The 14,010-nt window shown below is 41.5% G+C and overlaps 1 protein-coding gene across 3 annotated transcripts in view; it reads right to left on the bottom strand.

The window, feature by feature from the left end:
* Napb (NSF attachment protein beta) overlaps positions 1 to 14,010 on the bottom strand; it is a 47,766-nt gene that overhangs the window by 19,008 nt on the left and 14,748 nt on the right. The window contains exons 1-5 of one of the 3 annotated variants that reach the window (XM_071608687.1): positions 10,049 to 10,128; positions 8,039 to 8,118; positions 3,886 to 4,002; positions 1,988 to 2,034; positions 1,763 to 1,840 (exon numbers count right to left, since the gene is read on the bottom strand). In XM_071608687.1, coding sequence (XP_071464788.1) covers positions 1,763 to 1,840; positions 1,988 to 2,034; positions 3,886 to 4,002; positions 8,039 to 8,087 — 291 coding nt within the window. In that variant the 5' untranslated portion in view covers positions 8,088 to 8,118; positions 10,049 to 10,128. Of the gene's footprint in view, positions 1 to 1,762; positions 1,841 to 1,987; positions 2,035 to 3,885; positions 4,003 to 8,038; positions 8,119 to 10,048; positions 10,129 to 14,010 lie in introns of those variants that run through there. The other 2 variants (XM_027921276.2, XM_071608688.1) reach the window with 2 other exon arrangements.

Below are 14,010 nucleotides of genomic sequence, written 5' to 3'. Positions count from 1 at the left end.
GGGGCATGGTTTTCATTTAACAAATGTTTATTTAGAGTCTACTATGTCCAGAGTTCTGGGCCCTTTGGACCTAATAGAAAAGCAGAGACAAAACTGTTGATTTAGGCACTTAATCTAGTAAAGGGAAAGATGCAAGCATAAGCAAGCATATGGTAGAGCATGATATAAGCCACACCAGTGCTGCAAAACAAGAGAAAAACTTGAGAGAAATGTGGGCAGTCTGGTTAAGTATTCCTGATGGGCTGGAGTTATAATTCCAAAGAGGTGGTCATGATAATCCTCATAGAAAATGTGATAAATTAACAAAAATTGAAAGGCATGGGGGATGTTAACCACATAGACATGAAGGATATGAGAAGTTAGCCATCAGGACATCTAAGGGAGAGTTGTTCAGGTAGAGGAATCATCACTGCAAAGAGCAGGGGAGGAGAGTAGAGAAAGGAGGTTCCAGAAGGGCATGAGGAGCATAGGTGGGGTGGGAGGAGTAATTCAGCGGGGCCCTGAAGACTACATGCAAGATTCCAGATGTTCCTGAATGAAGAGAGACCCAACCAAAGATTGTAGCCATAGAGAAACAGAATCTGATATACTACTGACAAAGATCACTCTGGTTACTCTGTTGCATGAGGGCTCAAAAATGAGGGGAAGGAGGAAGTAGAAGCAGGAAACTGGTTAGAAGGTTCCTGCAGTGATCAAGTAAAGCTGGGGAACAATAATGCAGTGAGAAGTGCTGAGACTCAAAAGCACTAAGGACAGTGCCCACAGAACTGGCTCATAGGTTGGATGTAGAGTAAGAGAAAGGACAAGATGGCCTTCCATTTAGAGGGAAGCAAGGTGGGGGCAGTAGCACTTTAGATCAAAATCCAATTTCAGATCTGCTAGCTTTGAGATGTTGCTGGACCCAAGTGGAAAAGCTAGCAGCAGGCAGGTGCAGGTGTAAGAGTAAAAGAAATTGAAGTTAAAGTGTAAAAAAACCGGGTATTGTAAAGTTTCTAAGCTGCAAAGCCTGAGTTAAAACGTAAAGGACCAGGTATTGTTAAGTTCCTATGCTATACCCCCAAAACCTGAAATTCCTGTAGCTGTTAAAACAATTCCTGGGACTGCCCAGTAAATATTCCCCCTGACCATCTAGTTGTTTAATAACCTAGGACCCTGTGCAGCTTGGCACGTAGGCATCTCAGGGCCTAAACCAATCAGTTTGAATGTACCCCCCCTTCCCGCCCGACCTCTCAAACTCTCAAGTTTGAGAGTTGTTGTTCGATTTTCCTGCGCCTCATGATGATTTGTTCTGATGTATGCAAAGCCCCCGCCCTCCCCAAAAAGTGTACTTAAGCACTGCTTAACCTCTGCTCGGGGCTCTTGGCCACTCTCCCTTCTTGAGTGAGCCTGGAGCCCCAGCACGCTGGATTGGATCCTCAATAAATCCCCTTTTGCTGTTGCATGAGCCGGTCTCTTGGTGGTCTCTTCCTCCGACATTCGCCGGACCCTTACACAGGTAGGAATCTGTAGTTCGGAGCAAGGTCTGGACTACACATATGATATTCAAGCAGCTATGCTGAGTGAGTGTACAAATAATGGGTAGTTCAATAAATCTAACCAGCTCTTGTGTGTTACATACTCACTCCAGGAAAGCAGTCACACCCATGAAGTCCATAGGAAGCCCTCTGTATATAACTGAAGTCAGCTACGAGAGGAGGGCTCCTGGCATCCAACTCTCCACTTGCTTCACATCAAGTTATGAGGAGCTATGACCAGTGCTTACCTTCTCAATGTCTACAAGCTCAGTCTCATAGATCTCAGCAATAGTGATGTGATGCTTGGCCGCAATTGTAAACCTTCCCTAGGGGGGAAAAACCAGTGTCACACACATACTTTACCTATTTGAATGCCAATCATTTTGGGAACAGGAAAAAAAAATAAAAAGATACAACTCTAAGCCATCTCAAGGACTCCACCCCACAGCCGCTCAAGCAATGTAATGTCTTACCATGTCTGTGTAAATGTCGATGGCTGCATTTAAGCAGTTGATAGCCTCTGAAGCGTGGGCATTTAAGAAAAACAATGAAAAATCCATTCAGTCAAAGAGGGTTCAGGTGAGCCTGTCTTCTTGGCTGTTATTAGAACGTTAATGAGGTACAATTTGGGGTGAAGGGTGGGCAGGTCAGTTAGTGAGAAGTAAATACTAATCATGCACAAATCTAGATACACCAGCATGGCTTCGTTCCAGGCAGCTACAGTATAACTTAAGGAGGTGTGGCTGGAGTAACAGTGGCTCACAGTTACTCTCAACCTTAAAGTGAGGACTCCATTCAGATGACATACTCTATTACAAAGAAAATAAGACCATAGGGATTGTCACCAAACCGACAAATTATATCTGCTAATAACTAAGTGTAAATGTATTCTTCATTAATATTGTATGGATATATACTAATTTTGGAAGACAGTATCACTTCACAAGAAAGATCATTTCAATAGTTTCTATTCCTCATGGTCTCCAAATCAAAAGCATCTTGAAATGCCTATTCAGACAACTCTTAAGTGAAGTTAAACACTGTGTATAATGCATAAAGATGTTAAATTTTGGTATACTAACATATCTGGAAAAGGAATAAAAAAATCCAATAAATGATAATGCTAATAAATTATATTTTCTAAAACAGCCAAAAAATTTTCCCTCTCACAAAATGGCAGTATTTATACTGCTGGCATGTGATTGGCACCTTCAAGTTTATTGTATTTGATCTGAAAGAGGCAGCAATGTGGAAAAGTTTGACCGAAGAATTAGAAAAGTAAACAACAAAAGTTAAAATTAATTTCCTTTAAGCTATGAAAAAAATATGAACTCACTGTTATATCTTTAAAAATATAGAGAAAGACATTTGTCTATAGTCCCACTCAAACTAAGTATCAGTATTTGATGAACTTTTCTTTCCAGTGTTCTTGGATCCATTTCTATGTGCATGAACGTTTTTCAAATATCTAGGTCATGCAATATTGGATTGGTCTCATTGTGGTTCTTTTTTTTTTTTTCCCCCATGTGGTTCTTTAATTAACATGTGAATATTTACCAAGGATTCTTTGACTCAGGAATTTTAATGCCTGCATCATATTCTAAAATATTGATGCACTGTAAGTCTACCACTCTACCCCTACTGTTCATGTGGGCTGTGCCCAGCTTTTCACTTTTGGAAAAAACTAAACTGTGATTAACCTTTACACAAAAGCCCTTGATGTTATCTTATTTCTTTATGACATATTTACAAAAGTTGAAATTTGTATGTTAAATAAGATGGGACTACTGAAAGCAAAAAGGGAGGCTCAAGGCTATCCATGCACATGGGTGGGAGATAAGTCATGAATACTTTTAATTGCTAACTATACAACCTTTACAAAAATTTACCACTTTATCTAATTTCATTCTTTGCTCAAAATAAATACTTTGAAAAACAAACAAAAAAACACACACCACAAATGAATGCTGTGTGATCAAGAGATGTTTTTATCCAGTCTCCTCAAACTATATCTTAAAACTCACTAAATATTAGGAGAAAGGAAACATTAGAATTTCCCTACATGATAAAGAACATATTTTGTAAAATCAAGACAATAGAAGTCTTAGATAAAATTAAAGGTAATTTCCAAACAATTCTCCAAAATACGTAAATGGAACTTAAGAAAACAGTATTGATAACTAAATAGCCAGGATAAATTTAAATTATGTTCTCTTCATAAAAGCCCCCAAATGATTAAATAATAAAAATTTCTAATTGTCAAAATTTCTGTATTATTTCCTGTAGTAGGAATGAAAAGGACACACTGACTTTGATATCGAAGGCAACATTGGCTAGTTAGTTAGGCAGAGAGGGAGATGGGCTGCCTCACCTTGAGGGTCTGCCTTCTTGTAAGCATTCCCGGCGTCCACAAAGCTAGTAGCAGAGTCATGTTTGCTCTGAAGTTGCATATGAAGCTTAGCAGCCTGACAAAACGCATTTCCTGCGGCTAGAGAAGAAAATGCCATAGTTAAAACACAGAAGAAAATACCTCCCGGGCTGGGGATGTGGCTCAACGGTAACGTGTTTGCCTGGCATGCGCAGGGCGCTGGGTTCGATCCTCAGCACCACATAAAAATAAAATAAAGATGTTGTGACCATCTTTATAATAAATATTTAAAAGAAAAAAAAAGAAAAAGAAAATACCTCCCCCAGAACTGCCAGATAAGGACCCAGAGAAGGTACATTTTTCTGAATTCCAGTTAGAGGCACACATAAATATGGTCAAGCACTTCAAGTATTTATTAAAAAAACAACAAAACAAAACAAAAACAAATTAAAAACAAGTCAAAAAGTGAGAGAGTTTCTCCATCTCAGTTTCAGTAGGCTTGCCAAGTGCCTCTGGACAATAAGACTCCAATCTCTGACCTGCCAATCAATGACAATAGCCAAGACCTGGCCTATTCATTTCTATTACAAAATCATAAAATAAATATGGACAAGGGGCTTCCAGTTATAAACAATTAAAAAAAGGAAAACACTGAGACAAAGATTATTTACTCATGTTTCAAAAGATTTAGTTATCATTGTTGAATCTGCTCTACTAGGGAAAGCATGATTAAGAATATTAGTCATAAGTAGTATCCATTGCTAATGCTAAACATGTTTTAAATTTCTTTGTAAGATAAAAATATCCAATTCTGCTAAAGTTTCAGCTGCATCCCTCATTCCAATCCCCTCTTCAGAGGTAAGTACATAATTCTCAGGTGGGTTTCTAAACTTCCATCCTAGGGAAAAGAAGCATACAAACTCTGGAGCCAACCTGCCCACGTTCAGATCTTGCTCTATGTCTCTGTTTCCAATAAAAAGAGTACCCAGAAAGACATGGGTATTGTTATGGTCTAAATGTTAAGGAGTCTCCCACCAAATTCAAATATTGGAATATAATACCCAATGTGATACTGTTAAGACTTGGGCTTTTAAATAAGTGATTAAGAGGCTTTTTTAAACAAGTGATTCAGTCACAAGGGCTGTACCCTCACGATTGGGATTAATGCCCTTAAAAAAGATGCTGTCAGGAGCTGAGACAAGAGGCTGAGGCAGGAGGATTACAAGTTCAAAGCCAGCCTCAGCGACTTGGAGAAGCCCTAAGCAACTCAGGGAGACCTTGTCACTAAATAAAACATAAAAAAGGGATAAGGATGTGGCTCAGTGGTTAAGTGCCCCTGGGCTCAATCCCTGGTACCCTGCCCTCCCCAAAATGCTGAAAGGATGTGACATGCTCCTTTCTGCCATGTGAGGATGCAACAAAAAAGTGCCATCTTAGACGGAGGAGAGCAAGCCTTCACCATACACTAAATTTGCTGGCATTCTGATCTTGGACTTACTCAGTCTAAGGAGCAGGAATAGAATAAAGGAGATAATCAAAGTGGATGTTGACCTCAGGGTTGGAGCTGGAACTGGAGCACCCCTATTGGGCTAATGGCAAATTATGAGGCCTCAGGGGATCCCAATGAGGGCCAAGGCCATTGCCAGGATTGTGGGAGGTACCTGGGGTACTTAGAAAAGCAGCCAATTACTGACTAGCAGTTCAGGAATATGCCAGTTGAACAGTAGCTTTGAGAGCTCTACCTTCAAGAATGTAGAAATAATTAGACCTAAGTACAGTGCTTAGAAGGGCCTGGCTCAGGTTATGCCAGTGTTGGACATTTCTATTATTATAGCAAATCTATCCTTAGATCACTGCTTTGGCATGTTTAAATGTTATTGTTTCTTACAACTTCGCTCTCCCCCTCCTGCCAGCATTTCATTTTCAATAATTTATGTTTACTGTACAGAATTAATCATGTTCTATCTTTCTCTTGCTGAATGTAATACCACAATATTAAGGCTTTCTTGAGCAACTCGATTTCCCCAGATAATAGTAAGTGCTTTAATTTTATATTTTCATGTTCCTACCATCTCAAACTAGCAGCTGGCTTACTTTTTCACTCTGAGCACTCATTTCAATTGATACTAATAACGGCAATTCAGTCTTGCCAGAATTGTAAGTATCATTAAAAGAGCATACATTAACATGACAGCTTCTAGGATGTCATTCAATTTCTCAGGCTAAGTTTCCTCATTTGCAAAACTGGCCTAATACCTGTCAGTAAGATCTCTCAAAAGATGAATATCAAAAGCATTAGCTTAATCATTATAAAAGAACTTTTTTTTTTTAAGAACTTTTAAAATTACAAAGAGATGCAAGAGGTGTCATGACTACTACCACAGCAACATGGGTTTAACTTCAGAGCCTAATATTTACTAATTCTCTTCACAAACATACCAAGAACCCATTATGTTGCAGACACAAATCCAGGCCCTGAGATATGGCAGAGATTAAAAAAACACATACACTCTGCCTTCCAAGGTTTACATTATAATGAGGACCACCACATAATAAAACACATAAATATGAATGATTAAAACACCACATAATCTATGTATTTTTGCTAGACAGTGATAGGGCACTGGAGGAAAAAAGGGAGTTTCTAGGAATAAGGAGATTGTTATTTTTAAAAGGCATGGCCAGAGAAATGCTGGTTAAGATGTCATTTGAAAAAGGACCTGAGGGAAGCAGGGAACTGGTCACATTCTATTTAGCAGAGAAGTGCAGACAGAGAGAACAGAATAAGTAAAGCCTTCAAGGTGGAAGCACAAGGGGAATAATCAGGATGAGGTCAGAGGTGAAGGAGACAGTACTTGAAGGCTGTGATAAGGAGGTCAGCTCTTATTTGGAATATAAGCTGATGAACCTCAAGTCATTAAGACAAACTGGGAAAGTGCAAATGCATGGAGATGTCAGGTGGACTATACAGGGTGCATCACCACAGACAACAGGCTGGGGGACGGGCTACACTAAAAGCCCCCATAGTTATATAAATGATAAATTATATAACTCTTTCTGAGATGAATTTTTCAAAGAGTAGACTATCTGCTCACAAGATAAAATAAATAACTGGTCTTCTTTGCTAAGAACACTTTCTACCTATATTATAGGATTTGAAAAAAAAGAGGGGATGCTGGGACAATACTTTTTTCTTCCCCATTTTTACCTTTTACCTAAAGTCTACCTATAAAACTAAACTTAAAAAAGAACTTCAGAGCCAGAAGGAACCTTTCAGATTTATCTAACTCAAAAGCATTTTCTCCTTTGAAATAATTTTAAAATTGTATGCCTTTAAGGGAAATGGGAAAACAAATTGCTTATAGAAGAGAACCACTTTCCCGCACACTAAAGTTATGAGCCACAGCTAGAGACCCACATTCCCTGCTCTGGTCTAAGGTTATCTCCATCTTCACTCAGAAATACCTTATTTGGCCTTGAAATGTCTCTGTTTCAAGGGGAAGTGAAATGAATTTTTTTTTTTTTTTTTTTCTCAAACCAGTGTTAGAAAGGACCATCTCCTCCTCTCAGGAATGAAAAGAAAAATCCTGCTAATTCTGTTATGTGTGATTTCACTGAGTAAAAGGAATTACTAAAAAAAAAAAAAAAAAAATCCTTGGGGGTTATGAGAAGATCCCCAACTCCCCCCATAGCAATTCTTGATGGGCTCACAATCACTTATCTCAGAGTAGTTAATGGTTAAAAATTCCCAACTAATGCTTAGATAAAGAAAACCAGGCAATTCTATTTATCCCACCTGTTTTCAATGAGTTTCACTACAACTTTCATTCCTTATGGCACTGTATGTATTTGAGCACATTAGTAAAAAACAAACATTACTCTTCCTAATTCCATGCAATTTTAATTCTTTCTAGTTATTACCACAAGCCTACTATATTAGGTGGCTTATAGAAACTAAGATAGATACTGTCCTTGTGCTTCAACTTCAAGCCAGGTTTCAAGCTTGGCTCACTTAGATGGCAGTCCTTGCAGGACTGAGATGGATCTCTGTGGCATGAAGTCTCACTCTTTCAGGGAATACAAAAAGTCACTTTCTCCACAAAATGATTTTAAAGTATTTGTCTAAAAAGCAAGCAAACAAAACATTTGTACATACCACTCCAATTTTTAGCCATCTTGAACATATTTGCAGCTCTGGTATACATTTCACAAGCCTCTTCTATTCTTGTGTTTCCTCTAAGAGAAATTTAAACATGAGGTCACATTTAATTCTAACAACCATCTACATCCCTCATCCTCCCTCCCTCAAGAAACAAGCATTTAATGAGCACTTAGTATGCATCACACAAACATTAGAGGATCTTTTTAGCTGTTCAGAGGAGATACTCTTACTATGCCCATTTCTGGTAAGAAAACTGAGGCATACAATGGTAAAGGCACTGCCCAAACCCACACAGCTCATACCACAAAAATGAGTCTCAAATACAGATCAGACTGAATCCAGAGTCTATACCCTTAACCAAAGTCCTTTCCATTTAGAAAAACTCAAGTTGTCTATCAATCTGAGTAATTAGAAGTATTTTTCCCAAAGGAGACTGAATTTTGAAGGATTAAGATACTTTTACCTTATTATTCAAGAGTTTACCACTATATTTGTTCAGATTTAAAAATAAAAATAAAATCTGAAGCCAGATGACAAGTGCCATGCTGTATTACCTGCCAGAGGTAAGCCCTTCTCTAATGTAGAAGTGGCCTCAGCATAGCCCCTACTCAATACAGAACTGCATTTTGCAATATCCTGACCACAGGGTCCTCCATTGCTGCTTAAATACGCACAGTTCTGGAAAATTATTCACCACGTAGCTGATTCCACTGAGGGATAGTTTTAGCTGCTCAGAAATTTCTTCTTACATAAAACCAAAATTAATCTTTTGTAATTCCCCCTAGTTTCCTAATTCAATTTTGCTTTTACTAAGCTAAAGTTACTCTATAAAAGACAGTTACCTATCTTGTCTATCCACATTATATAAATATAAAATAACCAGAGGAAAATCAAGACCCAGTAGACCCTAACTATACAGTACACATAATGAGAAACTCAGAGTGGAGTGTAGACATTAAGGACTCAGATAGGAGAGGTCAAGGCTGACCTAAAGACTCGACACAATATGAAAATGAATGAGTACAAACATATGTGCCAGGATCTTAATAAGCTCTGAGCTCCAGCTGAGGGCATGCAGCTCTGTGCCTGTATGTGTCCTGTTGCAGTCAAGGCTGAATACACAGGGAGGATCAGGTGTGACTAACCAGATCTTGAGCAATAACTAATTCTTTAACTTCTTTGTGCCACAGTTTTTATACGTGAAAACTGAGGTTATTATGAGAAGCAAAAGAAATAATCCACATATAGGTGCCATTGCAGAGTTTCACCCAAAGCATGTCCTTAATCAGTGTGGTTATTATAAACTAGATCCATGCATTGAGGGTATAAAAACCTTTGGGAATATTTGTACATCATTCACCTCATAAGGAATATATATGTATAAAGAACCCTTACTAAATAATAAAGACCACCCAATTTTAAAATGAACAAAAGTCTGATTAGACTTTTTTCCAAAGTGTATACTAGTGGCTATCAAAGACAACATCATATAAGTCAGTATCATTAGCCATCAGAGAAATGCAAACAAAAACCACGTGGGCAATACCACTTGGCTTCCTTGAGGATGGCTAGATTCAAATAAGAGGAGTATTGGGGGAAGATTGGGGGGAAAGGAACTCTCACGTAATACTGGTAGCAATGTAAAATGGTGGAGTCATTTTGGAAAATGGTTTGGTAGTCACTCATAAGGTTAAACACCGAGTTACCATGTGACCCAGTAATTCTACCCCTAAGCACACATCCAAGAGAAATAAAAACATAAATGCACACAAAAACTTGTACACAAATGTTCACAGTAACACATGCATCATAATAGTCATAAAATGGAAACAACCCAAATGTCCATCAACTTGATAGAGGACACATAGGCAGGAGCAGTGGGAACATGAGGTTAGGAAGTAATTCTGTAAAATGGGCCCATGTGCTGACCCCCACGGGCTTTCACCTGCAGCCCTTGCATGGCTTAAGTGGATAGGATATGTGTAATGTTTCTCAGCAACCTACCTGCTATCTGTAGGAGAAATGCAGGCCCTGAAATGCTGATAAGAACACAAGTTACTCTAAAGCAGGAATTTTTATGACCTATACACAAGACTAGAATCCAGAATTCAGAAATATAAGGATAATTCCTCCTAACCACATAATTTGTAAGAACAAGTTCCAATTAGGACTTGTCAGCATGGGCCCAAAGTGACTTAGAGTTGTCACAGAAATGGGGACTTGAAAGTCTGATGTCATCCTGCTGTCAGTCAAAAGTAAAGAGATGGACCTGGGTGTAAATGACTCTCTGGAAACTTCCATGGTGAATAATGGTGACATGACGAAGAGTTCCATTTCCCCAGATGTGAAGACTGAACCCCAGGCAACACAGAAAGTTAAGTTGTATTTAAAGGATACAAACATTTCTCCCTGGAGGAAGAAGGGGTCCAGAGATGATACACAAAGAAGTGGTATGTTCTGCCCCCTTTATATATTTTAGATATTTTTTGCTCTCCTGCCCTCTACTCCCTGCCCCCCTTATCTTTCTTTTTTCATCTCCCAATCCTGGGCCAAATAGTGGAGTGACCTAGGAAGGTAGCAGCTCTGGAGGCATTAATTAACAACTCTTACAATGCCCAGCAGGGAGAACAATCTCTGAGGCAGATTGGAGGAGTAGGGGGAAAGGGCTATGGAGATGTCAGCATTTGATTTCCTTTCCTTTCCAACCAGCCTCCACCTTCCTGATCAGACCAAATTATTTATTATCTATACTGTCTTTTTGTCCCCTGGCTTCACGGACTCTCAATAAAACTGACACACCAGGAGGAAGCTGTCCCCCTCCTCTCTGAGGACCCACTCTCTAACCCTCTATTCCTTCTAATAAACTTATGCCTATTACTCTCAGCAACTTGTCTGAAATCTTTCTGACTTGATCCCAAGTATTGGGGTTTCAAGAGGGGCCTTTGAGCTGCCTCAGGTTCCTGGAAGGTCCCAGCCCTGTAACAAACTGATGAATAGATACATAAAATGTGGTATACACATATAATTAGAATATCACCTGGCAATGAAAAGGAATGTAGTTCCAAAACATGTTACAATAAGGTTGAGCTTTAAAAACATACTAAATGAAAGAAGCCAGTTACATTGTGATTCCACTTGCATGAAATGTCTACAGTTGGCAAATCTATAGAGACAGAGTGGTTGTGTGGTGCTATGGTTTGAATGTCTTTATCCCTTCTAAAACTCACGTTGAATTTATTTAAGATGAGAGATGAGGCCTAATGAAAATTGTTTAGATCATTTTAACAGTGCTCCACTTTACCTTTGGAGTATAGCCCTTGCTGCTTATTTTAAAAGGAGCATTTTTCTCTCTCGCCCCGCCCCCTCCCTAACCCTGGGGGCAGGGTACAAATGTACCTGGTGTTATCTGTGCTTCACTGAAAGGAGATGTCACCAGAAGACCTAGGAAGTGACTATCTCCTAAATTAACAAATGAATTTCAACACACCATCAAGTACACCTGGGACCCCCTATAAGGGCATACCTGGAATGTAGCCTTTGAAGAGCTTCTTTAAAATAAGCCCACTGAATTCTCTGATGGGTAGAATCACAGCCTCTAGGACTGAAGTCCCCTGTGTTTCTCCTTTGCTAGCAAAGCAATAAACCTTCTTTTTCCTTTTTCTCAAAACCGTGTCCTCATTATTGGATTGGCATTGGGGACAAGGACCAAGCTTTTGGTAAATTCATGATGAATGAACTAAACTGCTATACAATGGATTAAGTCACTACAGAAAGGGCTTGTGTGAGTGGGATCTCTTCCACTTTTCTGCCATGTGAGGACATAGCAAAAAGACTAAGACACGTAGTACCTTGATCTTGCACTTCCCAGCCTCCACAATTGTGAAATAAAAATTTCTGTTCTTTGTAATATTACCCAGTCTCAGGTATGATTACAGGAACACAAAACAAACTGACACACCAGTGCTGGTGGTGTTCAAAAAATGTATGTATTTAAGAATGACAGCTAGTGGGTACACTGTTTCTTTTTGGGATGAAATTGTTGTGATGGCCACTCGGAACCTCACCGGACCCACCGTCCGAGCACCTGGCCCAGACTGAGAGCTCTGCTCCTGCCCACTCCTCCCACTCCTCCCACTCCTGGAAGCTCATGCAGCCAGCTCGCACTGTGGACGTGTGGCGCCGACCTGCTTGCTTTGACATAAAAGAGCAAAGGCTCCCTCCCTCCTGCCCCTCCTCCCCACTGTGGAGTGAGTCACCTCTGTGCAGTGCAGACCCGCCTGTCCAGTCCCCAGGCAATGGCTGGCGGCTGGGTCTTTCTAGCCAGAGGCTTTTTGTTTTAAAAAGCAGCTAAGGTTTTTACAAAGGGGAAAGGAAAACAAAACGCCAGCTACGTCTGTATAGCTGAACTTTTATATGGTCCTCACTGTCCTCTCTGCCCCTCTGCTGTCCCCAGTGGTCTCCTCTTACCTCTGTCCTGTTTGATGCGTCGCTGCGATACCTTAAGAGATGCCTCTTAAGAATGTGCTCCATGGTCAGCCTTCGGGGTCACTGAGGTACCATTGTTGAGTGCTCCAGTGTCAGCTCCCGCTTTGGCGGTGAGGTGAGTGGGGCAGCAGGTAGGTCAGCATCTCCACTGGGCCCAGCCCCAGGCTGGGAGTCGATGACGTTCTAGCTTAAGAATTACATGGCATTTCTGTCTTGGGCTCTTATGAAGCCAGTGGACACAATGACTATTGGGCACCAGAGGTGAACCTTGGTCATCAATGTCGTTGTCCAGATCGGCTGGGATGGCGTGAGCCGATGCTCCGTGGGTCCTGTCTGTGCTGTGCTTCCCAGGCCCCATACCCCCTTGGGCTCTGCTTCCACTCACCATCCCATCCCCCGCCTTCTATAACCTGTCACTTCCCTTTCTCCTTTTGCAGAGCCTGCTGCGCTCTCTGGATCCCAGTCCCTCCACCCACATACAGCGCACACAGCTCGTCATTAAAGCCACAGGCACATAAGACAGCTGCCCCTTGGGGTCTGCAAAGGCGTGTTTCCTAGATGAGGCTATAAGGATTTTTCCTCTCCCTGTGCTTCAGTCCAGCAGCAGATCCCTGTTGTTAGCATGCAGGAGCCCGAGCTAAGCAGCAGGTGTCAGCGTCACTCATTCTACAGCCTGCCAGCCAGGCAGGGTCAAGGTGAAGGTGGGCTATGGGGCTGGCCATGGTTCTGAAACAGCCAGGGCAGCCTACCCAAAAGGACAGCATCTTCTGTCTGGAGAGCTGCCCCTCACCAAAGATGTGGGCCCCTGCATGCTGGGCTTTCTGCTTTCCAATCAGCCCAGACTCCATCATTCCCAGGAAGGTAAAGGGGGTAATTTCAGTTTCTCAAATGCTATGCAGGGTCCCTAACCAGCCATCCACCCGCAGGAGCCACTGCCTGTCCCAGAGTGTGCCACATAGGAAGGGCTGCCACGTGCCTGTGCAGCTGGTCCTTGGTGTCCCTGTGGGCGACAGCTGCGGGAGCTGGAGGTACTGCGCTATCTCCAGCAGAGCCTGGCCCCTGCTGTTGTAATTGGGTTCAGCCTTCCCCTGCCAGCAGGGCTCACTGCACATCATCCTTGGTGGCATCTGGGGAGAGCAGTCACTGCTTCACCTCAAGCCCTTGGCACCTCCCCCCCTTGCCTCCACCCCCAGACCTTACTGGCTGGGCTTGTCTTCATCTTTACTCTTCTGTCCCTTCTCTAACGGCTGCCTGCCTGGAGTCTGCAGCCCTGGCCTGCCCTGTCCTTCATCTGCTCCCAACCCCCCACGTCTCTGGTCACTGTTCCTGTGATGAGTCTTCTGCCCCTGCCCACTGCCTCCACTGCCAAGCCGCCCCTTGATGAGTCTGGGCCAGCCAGAGCACACGCAACCACCTCTGCCTGTCCACCTTACAAATGCCAGACCCGCTCACCTAATGCCAATGTGCATTATGTGTCAAAA

The sequence above is a fragment of the Marmota flaviventris genome, chromosome 2, assembly GCF_047511675.1.
Source record: "Marmota flaviventris isolate mMarFla1 chromosome 2, mMarFla1.hap1, whole genome shotgun sequence".
Taxonomy (NCBI): domain Eukaryota; kingdom Metazoa; phylum Chordata; class Mammalia; order Rodentia; family Sciuridae; genus Marmota; species Marmota flaviventris.
Note: the sequence above shows the minus strand (reverse complement) of the source record. Positions and strands in the feature narration are given on the sequence as shown.